The 12,895-nt window shown below is 51.8% G+C and overlaps 4 protein-coding genes across 4 annotated transcripts; 2 read left to right on the plus strand and 2 right to left on the minus strand.

Annotated features, from left to right (window-relative positions):
• Positions 1-849: 849 nt before the first annotated feature.
• POX_e06738 (AP-1 complex subunit gamma-1) lies at positions 850-3,849 on the minus strand (the record flags this gene model as incomplete). Its single annotated transcript, XM_050115554.1, has 5 exons — positions 850-942; positions 1,014-3,153; positions 3,220-3,408; positions 3,481-3,630; positions 3,683-3,849. 5 exons carry the CDS (start codon positions 3,847-3,849, stop codon positions 850-852), a joined length of 2,739 nt encoding a protein of 912 aa, XP_049968014.1.
• A 1,230-nt stretch (positions 3,850-5,079) lies between these two features.
• On the plus strand, positions 5,080-7,078 carry POX_e06739 (uncharacterized protein; the record flags this gene model as incomplete). The annotated part of the gene is made up of 4 exons (XM_050115555.1): positions 5,080-5,735; positions 5,819-6,529; positions 6,627-6,882; positions 6,968-7,078. The coding sequence occupies 4 exons, from the start codon at positions 5,080-5,082 to the stop codon at positions 7,076-7,078; spliced, it is 1,734 nt and encodes a 577-aa protein (XP_049968015.1).
• An 841-nt stretch (positions 7,079-7,919) lies between these two features.
• POX_e06740 (uncharacterized protein) lies at positions 7,920-8,231 on the plus strand (the record flags this gene model as incomplete). The annotated part of the gene is made up of 1 exon (XM_050115556.1): positions 7,920-8,231. One exon carries the CDS (start codon positions 7,920-7,922, stop codon positions 8,229-8,231), a length of 312 nt encoding a protein of 103 aa, XP_049968016.1.
• Positions 8,232-8,462: 231 nt separating this feature from the next.
• On the minus strand, positions 8,463-10,121 carry POX_e06741 (uncharacterized protein; the record flags this gene model as incomplete). Its single annotated transcript, XM_050115557.1, has 1 exon — positions 8,463-10,121. The coding sequence occupies one exon, from the start codon at positions 10,119-10,121 to the stop codon at positions 8,463-8,465; it is 1,659 nt and encodes a 552-aa protein (XP_049968017.1).
• Between the last annotated feature and the right edge of the window lie 2,774 nt (positions 10,122-12,895).

The raw sequence follows: 12,895 nt of genomic DNA on the forward strand, positions 1-12,895 counted from the left end.
TTTCGTTTTGGTTTTATTTAGGAGGCTGTGCCCTTGCCCCGTGTCATATCTTGGGACGAGATATAATGGAGTCTGGCCATTTTCACCGGATCGCATTCTCTCGTTGCTACTTGATGTTTAGTCTTTCTTTGTTAGTAAATGTTGCTAGTTAACACGGGTTGACATCACAAGATTTTCATTGGTATTTTGGAATTGTTTCCACCTCAATCAATTTGTGCGATAGGTTCGACAGCCCTAGGGAGTGCATCCCGCAGCATCTCGTTAGACCTTAGATACACACCTTTAGGTAAGACCACTGGAATTTGAGCACGGTGCCCCAATTCAGCGGATAAATGGATAGTTCTCGGACATATCAACAGGCATAGTGTAGTAATCACTGTCGTGGTATTCAAATCTAAGCGCTACAAGAAACCGAGTCTCTGAAAATTTGATGTACCGGCGTCGTTCATGGAGCCATGCGACATGGACTTTGTCATTTGAACACTCTACCCACAAAAAGCATATACAGACAACCACCAAAATCCACTCGTCACCAACCCTCGGGAAGCGGGGAAGAATCGAAAATAAAGAGGGAGAAAAAGATACCGGTGAGCATTATGACAACAATACAGAACCAGTCTTCGCTTCAAAAGAACAGGTGTCTATGTGCTGCGAGACCGATCGAAAGGGTGGTAGACGTGAGTGATCTTAAGCGGATGTGAAAGTTGGGGTGGACATTGGGAGAATATTTTGCTGGGTGGATTAAAGGTAAAAGAAAAAGACCATTTTTCGTCACTAAGAAGGGTCTGCATTCGCAAACGCGTCCCCCTTAATCATGCAGAGAACAAACCCGAATCGTAGCCGAGTTATTTAAGGTTCCGACCAATCGACCTGGTCTGTGACTGCATTGCCATCCCGAGTCGACGATACTCGAAGGCGAAGTCGAAGTTTGGGTGGGAGGGCCTAGAGAGTGCGGAGGTTACGGTGGTTAGTACGAAGCGAAAATCAAACAATGAATTTGGAGACTGGCATACCCCATTGAGTGCAGCAATGCGTAATGTCTGGGTGCCCTCATCACCAGCCTGCAGATCAGACTTGTTGATGGCACTCAGCTGCAAGCGCTGGCTCTTCGGCACGGCAGCTTGTAGGCCAACGTTGGTGAAGGTGTCGAAGTTGGAGTCGTTGCGGAAGCGGGCCAGAATCTGAGCATTGGTGCCGCTACGCTGCACTTGTAACGTCAAAACAAGACCATCCTTGTTGAAGACATTGTGCGCGGGTGTGGCTGCGGTTGGGGGCGCGGGCGACGCAGTCGATGACGGCACGGAGGTACCCATGCCACCCATGCCACCTCCGCCACCGAGCAAGTCCAGCGAGGCGGAGGCCGATTGCTGAGCTGGCTGTGGAGAAGGCGAAGCGCCGCCTGAGCCGAACAGATCCATGATTGAACTGTGATTTGTAGCCTGACCACTAGGAGCAGGAGCAGGAGAGGTTGTGCTCGAGTCCCCTCCACCGAGGATATCTGCCAGCAGATCGGCGGTGTTGGACCCATTTGATGTTGGACTTGTGACAGGGGCGTCGGAGCCACCCATGAGATCGAGGAGCAAATCATGATCGGCAGGCTTAGAAACCTTCGTGGACTTGCCGCGAAGAATCTTGCTCTGGCGTTTTTTGGCTGGCGCACCCAATACGCGCTGCTCTTCCCGGATCTCAGGTGCAGGCATTCGCTCAAGGACACCCCGGCGAATTTGATCATAGCCAAAGAGGTTGCTGTACTCGACCGCACGTTGTTGAATCTCTACACTCAGGTCGGCAGTGCGACTAGACAGGAGTCGTCGCAGACGTTCAATTTGTGCGGGATCTGAAAGGCGCGTGGTGAGCTTCATAGTAGCCGTGATAATATATTCCACCACGATCTGGTTGGCGTAGGTGCTGTTTAGAATGTTGGTGAGCAAGTCGACGATGTCGCTCTCGCGAACTTCCTTGACCAGCTCTTCCTCCTCGTATTGGCCGCCTTGAAGCAAACTGTCGGCGTATTCACCGATCGTCCACGTGGCGGCTATTGTCAGGCCTTCCTGGGAGATATCCTCCTTCAGGGAGGAATAGAGTTTCTGGACAGCATAGGTCTGCAACTCAGGGGTGGTGGCAATCAAACGGACAAATGAGGAGAGGATCTGTTCCTTGACGTAGTTTCCGGCCAGCTTGAGAACCCGAAGGATGGTGTCCAAATGCCAGCGTTTGTTTGGGGCGAAGCGGTCGGCAGCAATTCCAATTTGCGTGGTCATCACTGGCTTGAACTCGTTGTCGGCCACTTCTAGGAATGCCAGTAGCTCCCGGACGAGGACGCGCACGTTGCTCTCGTTGATCAGCATGAAACTGAGATCAAGAGCTCGCCGGCGAATACTGATATCGGGATCCCGCAGACATTCCAGGATGGTGTTGCGGTGTCTTTGCACCGCGTTGGGTTCAATGGCCACCACCTTGTTGAGAGTATTCAAGGCGACGTAGCGAATGTTGTTGTCCTTGTTGGACAGGAACTTTCCAAGAATGTTCACACCCAGCACCCTCAGACCCGAATCCGCCTCAATGTCAAGGATAGTGAGCACAGCCTCGTACAAGATGGCATTTCCCACATTCTTAGAAGAATCAGTGTTTGTGGCCACTTGCGCGAGGATGTCGTTGATCAATTCACTGGTTGCCGCATCACCTCGCCCAAGTACACGCAGGAAACGTAGGATTTTGACCTGGAGGAAAGGATCCGTAATGCCCGACACGTCATGCTCTGGTGCATACCCGGAAGTGGTCAAACCTTTCAAGGCTCGCACAAGACCACCAGCCAGCGGACGGAATGCCTCGATGACTCCCTCCGGACCCTCCTCATCCTCCTCCTCTGCCTCGCACAAGTCGATTGCAAAGGTCAGACCGCACAGCAGAACTCCATGGTTGCGATCCCCGAGTAGCGTCTTTGCCTTTTCCAGGAAGTGTTCATGTAGGTCCGGGACTTTGCGACAAATGCGCATGGCACAGATGGCAGCTTTCCGACGAATATAGGGGTTCGCTGTGGACATGAGGTTTTCCACTTCGGTGAACAAGTCTCGGGACATCTCGACCGATGCGATGTTGCCGAGGGCACAGAGGGCGAGACCGACGATGTACTGGTTAGAGTGGCTCAAGTCACTGGAGCATCGTCAGCATCTCCAATCTTGTCTGATGATATCTCTCGCCGTCAAGTAGACTACTCACTTTTGCAGGGAATTTGTGACCAACGTCAGCACCTCCTGGTTTTCGTCAAGTAGAAGCATCGTCCCCAAATACCCCAATCGTTTGTCGGCGAACCGATGAGACGCAAGGAGCTTCAGACATTCTATTTGACCAAAATGAGTTCGTTCGCCGAGGGTGAAGAGATACAGCAGTTTGGCCACGTTGTTCCTCCTGGAAGGTTACGTTAGCATCATCTGCTGCCGGGCACAAGGAAACAATGCCATCTGAATGGAGCGCACTCACCGGACGCCCGAGTCATGGCTTTCTTCGCGGAATGAAGCTCGAATGGCAGCACTCTCTTTTTGAATGACCGCCCGCTCGTCGGCGATGGTCTTGGCCGATCGAACATTGCGGATGAATTGCTTCACTGTGCAAGATGTGGGGTTCAGCGGACTGCAGCAACTTCAGGGGAGACAATGAGGGGGTGGTCCGGCGGGCGACTCACAAGAAGACATGATGGTCCGCAGCCCCTAGCGGGGAGAGGTCTGAACGGCAATGAAGAAATTTGGACGAGAATGATCTGCGACGAGATTTCTCCTGTAGGTCCGGTAAGGTTGCGAGGCCGTTCCGTAGTGCAGCAACGCAGCAGTCGGCTTGGATCAGCTCGAGCATGATTATTATTCTGGCCCGTGACTTGGGTCGACCTGGCTTCTTGGCGCGGGTGGAACCGCACTAAGACAAGAAAGGCAACTTTTCATGCCTGAGTCCACAGCCAGTTCCATTGGTGGCTGCCCTAAACTTGAGGTTGTCTCCGGGGCTGATCGTCACTGACCGCCTTTCCATCACTCATCGACAATTGCTGTGCTCGAGGTGACGGGGTGCCACGCAGTCAGGGACTGTTCACTTCCCAATATCAGATCTGACGTACATCTGCGTATACTACTGCACAGGCTGCCATTCTACTCTCTGTGTGTATAAATATATATCATATGCACCGGTAATGGACCACTGCGTGGTCTATTGCACCAAAGCGCAAAAGCGGTGATCTAAAAAATTATTCTCTTGCCTCAGACGTAATCTGATCCCACCTTGTCCGCAGTAATAGACTCCCTGATTCACGATTTATGATCGATGCCACATGCACACTGTCCGACGTAATAAAGCGCCCCCGTCCGGTCAAGATGGTAGGAGGCCTGACAAAGCTAAATGGGCACTGAGCTGGCCGAGAATCATGGCTGAGATTTCGTGGGTCGCCTGATGGTCCGCGGCCAAGATGATGGCTCAAGTATCGTTTGTAGATCTTGTGGAAACATCCCACCGGTGCTGGCTTGATATCTGTAGCAGTACAACCCTCCATGGGATGGTCGGTCGCATTCGTTGCATGGGGTCGAGGCATTTACGCAGCCAGCGCTGATTTGAGGTACATCCATACTTTGGGTCGGCCACTTCTGGGAACTTTATATCTCGGAAAACCGAGAGGATACTGTAGGGTTACCCGAGGAACATGTCAGTTCGCTATTTGACTGGATGCTGAAGTCTCAGTGTACTTGTCGTCCCTCTTGCGCCAGTGCTCGTACAAGTTACTGACGAACAGTCACCGAGTGCCTTGAAATTCAGTGCGAATCCACCTTGTCACGCTCGTATCCGTATTGTCAACTCGCCCGAAGAAAGCCCCTCGACTGACGTATGTCGAGGGAGACCCGCCGTGCGCGATTGATCGTCCTTCACGGCATCCGCCCGATGACAACTCCGTGGAACGAGAATCAGTCAACAACATTTAAATGCGGTCGGAAGCAGTCCACCTGCCCTTTCTGACTGACACCGGTCGTGCTTGATGTAAAAATCTGCATTTGTGTCATTTTTGAATTCAGCAATCGTGTTTGATATTCTTCTCAGCTCAAGATGTCCAGCGCCGTCGAACAACACGATCCGTCCGTCCTGCGGCCGCGCGCCATTCCCATCCCATCAAACACCCATAATGGTGTCGATAAATCCCATTTAAATCCTGCAGTGGACAAATTGAGCTCGGATACAAGGTCAGTCAAGTCGGGTCCGTCATACAATCAGCATGACCTGGTATCAAAGATTAACGTTGTTGATTCGCGGATGCTCAGCGGCCGTTCGACTCCCATCCCCGAAGATGCTCCCCCTTCAGCGCAATCCATCGCAGTAGCCCGCAAGCAAGTTCGTCTACGAAATCGTCTCTTCTATACCATCGATTACGTTCCGCGAGTCTCACACTTTGATCCGGAGAGCGATCACCATGATTTTCGCGGCTTCTTCACTCTGTTCTGGATTAGCCTCGTGATCATGGTGGTGACGACGGTGCTGCGGAACATCAAGGACACTGGATATCCACTGCGAGTGCGGGTGTGGAGTCTGCTTTCGGCCAATGTGTGGGAGCTCGGATTGAGTGATCTCGCGATGGTGGCGAGCTCGGCACTGGTGCTGCCTTTGCATCGGCTCTACCGCAAGGGACCAAAATGGCTGCAGTGGGCACACGGGGGCATGATTATACAAAGCATCGGGGAGGTCCTATGGCTTGCCGTCTGGATCAAGTAAGCTTCTACTCCCTTTGATTCGCACAAATCCCAAGCAAATGATGGCCCTGCTGGTGACTGACAAATGATCTTCCGTAAAGCTGGCCGTTTCTGCGGCTGTGGACGTGGACCGCGCAGGTGTTTTTCACTCTTCACCTTTTGACAATCCTCATGAAACTGCACTCATACGCCTTCTACAATGGTCACTTGAGCGAGATCGAACGTCGCCTTGCGGCTCTGGACAAACCAGGGCCCATTGAGCCGACCTCTCCATCAGATATCAGATATCCCGAGCCCAAACGCCGCCGCCCATCGCTGAAGCCGACCCCCGATATGGATCACGACACGGAACCACTGGAACGACTGCGTGAAGACCTAGCCACCGAGCTGACTTCACCGCTGGGCAATATTTCCTACCCCCAGAATCTGAGCTACGCCAACTATGCCGATTTTGTGTGCTGCCCGACCCTCTGCTATGAGCTAGAATACCCCCGCCGAGCAAACCGCCGCTGGGCCGAAATTGCTTGGAAAACACTCGCTGTCTTTGGATGCATCTTTTTGCTCACTCTGACCAGCGAGGAATTTATCGTGCCCGTGCTCAGTGAAGCACATGGGCAACTGGAAGCGCTGGATAGCGTGGCTGACAAGGCGCTGGTTTTGGCAGAAACTATCAGCATGCTTCTCTTCCCGTTCATGGTGACCTTTCTGCTGGTTTTTCTGGTCATCTTCGAATATGTCCTCGGGGCATTCGCAGAGCTCACTCGATTTGCGGATCGCCACTTCTATTCCGACTGGTGGAATTCCTGCGACTGGTAAGATCGGCCTCCCCCCTTCCTTTCATATCGGAGTCAACAAGAGGTAATATGATATCATTTCAATCTTGACAATTTGCTGACCAGCACTCCACAGGCTGGAGTTCTCTCGCGAGTGGAACGTTCCCGTCCACCACTTCCTCTTCCGCCATGTCTACTTCCCCTCTCGCTCAAAATTCTCCCAGCCCGTGGCCATGTTCATCACATTCCTCGTGAGCTCTATATTCCATGAAGTAGTGATGAGCTGCATCACCAAGAAACTGCGCGGATATGGCTTTGGAGCCATGATGCTGCAACTACCCATCGTTGCGGTCCAAAAATCACGATTCTTCAAGGGCAAGAAAACACTAAACGTGAGTCACTTCCAATACAAGAAAGAAAAACACTCTCCGTCTCTCTATTCACGTGGATCGACTTCTGACCGCTCAATTCTCATAGAATGTCTTTTTCTGGTGCTCTATGATTTTGGGTCTTTCCATGGTAAGTGCCAATGATTCACATCAGAACTTTTTCTTCCCCCCCCCCCAAAATTCACTCCGCACCAACTAATCTATTTGCTCTTCTCTGTAGATGTGTGTCTTTTACGTGTTGGTTTGAGGCGATCTAGACCAGAAAGCACACTGGGAAAGATCCTGGAGGCATCGGCTGGTAGTCTTGTCCTATGGATCATGTACGGAGGAATCAATCCCACGCCGATACAGTGGTAAAGGGTGATTCGGTTGCAGATTCTATCATTCTAATTTAATACCCCCCTGATAGCGTTTACTGCTAGTCAAACTTTGAGAAGGTCCCCTGGATTTTAGTCTTGTGCATGCTTACTCATGACATAAGCTGGAAGTAACGGGACTTATATCTGATTCTTCCATTACCTGGGTAAAAAGATTGCCTTCCATGAAGAGCACAAGGAGCCGGACATGAGGCGCCATCGATTAAAACCGGAGGTCCCTATACGACGAGTACCTACTCCAAGGTCGCAAGTGAGAAACAGCGAGAACCCTAAGTTTATGGCTGTGTATACATGCTAGCATTAACTAGGAATGTCTACTGGATCCGTTTCCGCAACTCTTAGTCGGTAAACGAGGGTACGGTTGGAACGAATGCTAAATTTTAGCACCTTTTCAGGTAACAAACGAATCAGCACAGCCGGGCTGAGAGTACCCAGTTTCTCGTCTTTATGCTAGATTCATCGACCGCGTGGTTAAATGTGGAATTCAGACTTTAAAGGCTTCAAAAAAAAAGGAATAGTGTTGAGATAGAGTGCCCGAGCAGCGCCTCGGCGCACTTGATATATTGTATTGTAATTTGCTAATCCTCCATATCCTGAGAAAGACAAAGGGATGACGCCATTCCTATGTGTGATCCAGAGACGCCAATAAAGGGATACAGATGTATGAAGACGAAATGTCCGTTGTGGGAGGGAGCGCCTCATCATGCGTGGGTACCCAATCCAGATAAAATCGTTCCGCCCCCGATGCAGGAGAGTGGAGAATATTCGGTTCTTGACCTTGCACAGAATCCAATGGTCTCAATAGCCTCAACTGAAACGGTACAGATCAAGCAGATCTTGTGGGTAGACTCAAAGGGGCAAGAAGTCAAGGCTTTCACGAATGTTCCGTACCCGATGATGATGATAATGATGCAGGAGGGGAGGGCGAGGCGTGGGGGTAAGGATCATGGTAGTGATGATGGCAATGGGGAGTAGGAGGTGGCGGAGTGCTGCTGCAGTCCTGATATGGATCAACCACAGTCACTCTCGACCAGATAGAGACAAGGAGTCCTGAAAAGATACTGAAGATTTCCCCTCTGATGTTAAAGTGCATGATGTCCGTGATGGTAGATAGGGGTAAATATGCAAGAAATGCGATCATGAAATTCAGAAATTGAAAAAAAAAGGTGCACGAGCGTTAGACTGTCGTCATTTATATGTTGTCATTTATGCAGCGGTAGATTGTCGTCTTCCAATTGGCGGGTCGCGAGGGTCACTGTAGTAATGAGATCGACTCGGCGAAACATAGACCTCGCTCGGTCGAATCTCACGGGCGTACTTGACGTCTTGAGTACGCGATCGGATGGGCAATTCGTCATCGTATTGACGCCCCGGCCTCACCGTACGCACCTCGACTCGAGGTGACTCTTTCTCAAAGGAGGCAAACGTACTGGCACGCTTGGGGGTGATCCGAACAGGGGAGTTTGCACGATACTTGGAGGACTTGGAAGGCTCTGTGGTGGTTGGATCCAGGATCTTGTAGCGAGCGGTCGTCTTAGGCGAAGCTCCTCTGGCAGGCATCTCGGGCGTATTTGGACTGGAATAACCCGAGTCGTAGCGTCGGGACGGCCGCACAGGAATTTCCTCGCGGGCCATCTTCTCCAGAGTCGGCTCTTCTCGACTGGAACCCTCGCGTTTCGGCCGGGTGAACCCTGCTGAGGTAGTCGCGCGTGCTCCAAACAAAGATGGGCGAATTGAGGACTTGTAGGGAGATGTAGCGGAGGTGGGCATTTTCGGGACCTCCCGGCGCGGAGACTCAAGCTTTTCCCAGGAGTTATGGCGTGATGTTGACTCTGGTCGTGCAGAGCGGGAGGACCGTCCCGCGCGTCGACTGGTGTTCGCCTCTGGCTCGGTGGACTCGTAACCACGGTGTCGCTGTGGAGACCGAGACCCCCGCGGACCTTCGTATTTGGAACGTTGGATATGTTCTTCAGCGTCGTGATATAAGCTGTCATGCTTACGGCTGCTGTAGCGGCTAGAAACGGGTTGGCTCTCATCTTCTTCATAGGATCCAGTGCGGCGCTGAACGTATTCTCTCGACCGAGTCCGGATTTCCCTCGCGTCCCGGGGCAAATCCCGCGTTTCGTAAGCCTCGCGAGATTCCCGAGATTCACGAGACTCGCGGGATCGGTAAACCGGCCGCTTGGCACGGCCCGCCGAGAGATCAGGTCTGCTTGAATCCGAGTCGTCAGATTCTGCGGTTGAGTCGAAATAGTCGTATTTGGCGGAGGCTTGACTGCGGCGATCGCGGTCCCGTTGTTTGGCCTGGTCAGCATATTTGGCTTTGGTCGTGTCTCGAATATCCTTGGCAGCGCGGAAAGCACTCATCGGCGTTCGTGTCTTCTTCTTCTCTTCGGTTGATCGTGTCTTGTATCGTGCGCTATATTCCTCACACTTGCGCGACATTGACCGTGGCTCTTCTGTGTATCGCAGCTCTTCATCTAACAGAATGTCGACGGGCACTCGTTCTTCAAAGACGCGGCCTTCCCGCACTTCGCGGAAACTTGAGCTTCCGCTGCCGCGGGGGGAGGAAACCGGAGTTGCCTCTGCGGCTCGTCTTCGCTGTTCGAGCACTTCACGCTTCAACTCCGCTAGCTTGGCCTTTTGGTCGTAGCGTATCCGGCGAGTTTCATCGGATAGGGTTTCATACGCCTGCTGAACCCGTTGGAATTCATCCTGCGCTGCACTTCGGAGCGCTTCGTCTTGTACTTTATCGGGATGACATTTGAGCACTCGCTTTCGATGGGCCGCACGAATCTCGGCGGTGGTGGCGTCCTTGGGGACTCCCAGAACCGCATACGGATCCAGATCCAGGAGCGAGGTCATATCGATGGGGTATCGGTGATCAGGAAGTGAAATATGCGAAATTGACCCGGGGATGAGATTGGCCGGAGATGGGAATCAACCATCAGCCAAGTAAGAAGATCCCTGCGGCGGAATTGCTGGGACGGGGAGTGTGAAGGGCAAGCCAGGCCTCTTGTAATGAAGGTGTGTGTTCAGAGAGGGAGGGGAAGAAGGGGCGGTGGAGCAATAGCGACGTATGTACGGAATGCCCTGGGGACGCCAGATCGAAGACAAATCCACATCCAGAAGATGCTGGCTGGGCCCCGAAGTTATGGGATCAGAGGAGGGCAACTCTCAATCGATTACAAAGAGGTCAGGAGATGGATTGAACAGGCGACAGGCCAGCCGAGTGTCTTCCTTTTCTCCCCTGCAGGCGAATTGCAAGAGAGCATGAAAGATGAGAAATAATGATCGATGGAAGGTCGGCGACGGTCGGAGTTTGTATGGGTACCTGTCGTAGTATGGGAGGCCAGCGTACAGGGGCAAAGCCTGAGAGACGGGCGGACGGGTTCGGGACCGTTCCAATGAAAGAAAATGGAAAAAGATGAAATAAAAATCCTCAGATGGGAAGGAACCCCCCAAAAATGAATATTCTCCACCCAGACCAATATTATTAAGGGACTGGCACTCCAACGTTTTGGGCGACTTTGCTTTGACCGAGAAAAAAAAGGATTTATTCAAAGGTCTCCTCATGTATAGGTACGGATGATCGTCGATAGGGACTTGGTGGACAAGTGTACATGTACGTGATCCAGAGCTCATGCACTGAAGCTGTATTATTAGTATTATACATGGTTACATAATATATGACTACGAGATATTACTCATACCGCGACCCTGTACCAGGGGCTATGCACAGTTGCACACTTGAAGAGTTAGGCTCAGTGTCACGTATCGTCACTGGAGAGTGTCTCTGTTTGGGTCAGTAAGGGCCTCTCTGGTGGCTGGATGACAGTGACAGGTGTGTATGTACATAGGTATTAGATTTGCGTACGGTCATATCATTTATGATCATATCATGCAAATGTGCACTGACTCCCAAAGCCCTGGATGGTCCCCTGTTTTATAAATTTCAGCCAAGTTAGGTTTCATCAATTCCATCCACGGCACCTACATGTGTAAGCACTCGCTACAGGAGCAGATCAGAGCGAGAGTTCAGGTGGTGAATGCAGGTGACTGGCTTCGATTGACAAATCACAACATGTATGAGTGGTATCGGAGTGAGGGAACTATTACAATAATTTCGATACAGGGATACTGATGAGTGACGAGTGGGTATCTGGGTACAGGTACTGGTACAGCCCACAAAGGATAGGCACTAGGCGTAGTGAGTAGGGGGCAAACAGGCCGCTAGCCGTGGCCTAGCTGGCGCCCAGCACCAGCCGGCAGCCCCAGCAGTAGGGTGAAGCATAGAGGCAGCCAACAAATTACAATTGTGAATATTTCCGCTTCATTTACAGATGTCCAAACCAAAATGTACAAAGTGACACACCACATCCACAGTCCTTGTGTCCGCACGCTCAAGCTCATGGCTAACTGATGTACTCCGCCACCTTGACCTCGCGGAGTGCCAAAGCGGTGGCGGGAAAAAAGAAGGTTGGAAATCGCGCGTGGACTTGTTTCCACAAGAATGTTGGAAGAATACCAGCGACGGTCGCCTCACTCAACCCCGGCTCTTAGCTTAGGTCTGAATGCCTAATACGGCCACACTAGAGTACGTCACCGTGTCAGACTGTGAGGGCACGAGGGCGGAGTAGCTGGCGAGGGTTCGGACATTTGGCACAGATCTTGTCTCCTGCTTGGAAACAGAAGAAGATGAAGGAATGATGATGATGATGATGCTAGTACCATCACTCGCGATGCCTTGAGCTTGCGAGAGAGAAAAAAATATTGATCGCCGCCACGCCATCATCGTTGCTTTCCCATACAAGCCAGGCCCTAAGGTCGATCTGACAAAGACAATGCGCTCAGTAGGATAGCCCACGTGGATGCATCATTTCTCGCTGCACTGGTCAAGGCAAGGCTGGCCTCTATTTTCTTCCCATCGACGGCTTCGGGCGCTCTTCCTAATGATTTCCCTTCTGAGCTTGTCACAGATTTAGGCCTCACCAGTCTTCATGGATCACCCCACCGCCTTCAGAGCTCTCCATCGCCAGGCGCTTCGCCTGCCATTCTCACTGGCTCCAATCGAGACAAACTCAAGTGGTGGAGTGATCATTCTTGCACCCGATGCCTCACCTTTCTCAGATTTCATTTATGGTTACGGGCAACTAGCCTCTATGACGGAAAAGAGACGGCCACGCTCGATCCATCTGGGACAGACCGGGGCTCTCTTTTCCTGATCACACTGCACGACGGTGGAGCCATGAGGATTGGACAGCTTGAAGAGCAGAGACACACGGGCTTGGCCCAGTAACCGTGATGTCTTCACTGCTGAGTTTTGAATGACCCCGGTCGCTTCCCCAATGATCAGGAAGATACTACGATCCAGGAGGTACCTGCGCAGTCCCTCCATCGGCACTACAAGGAAGATGGTAGACTATCACGCAACCCGTTCGCCATCCTTTGCAAAGGAGAACAGATCATCCTGTCATCCGTGGGAGGTGGGGCCCTCGATCAGAATCCGGGTTGTCTGTTCCTGAGACTCCTTGATTTGTAGAGATCTGGAGACGTGATCACATTGCTTGACCGGTGATGATTCCTCATCTGACTTTGGGACAGGAACGCATTACGAGGAAGAGAGGCACTTATCATCG

The sequence above is a fragment of the Penicillium oxalicum genome, chromosome V, assembly GCF_001723175.1.
Source record: "Penicillium oxalicum strain HP7-1 chromosome V, whole genome shotgun sequence".
NCBI classification, from domain to species: Eukaryota; Fungi; Ascomycota; class Eurotiomycetes; order Eurotiales; family Aspergillaceae; genus Penicillium; species Penicillium oxalicum.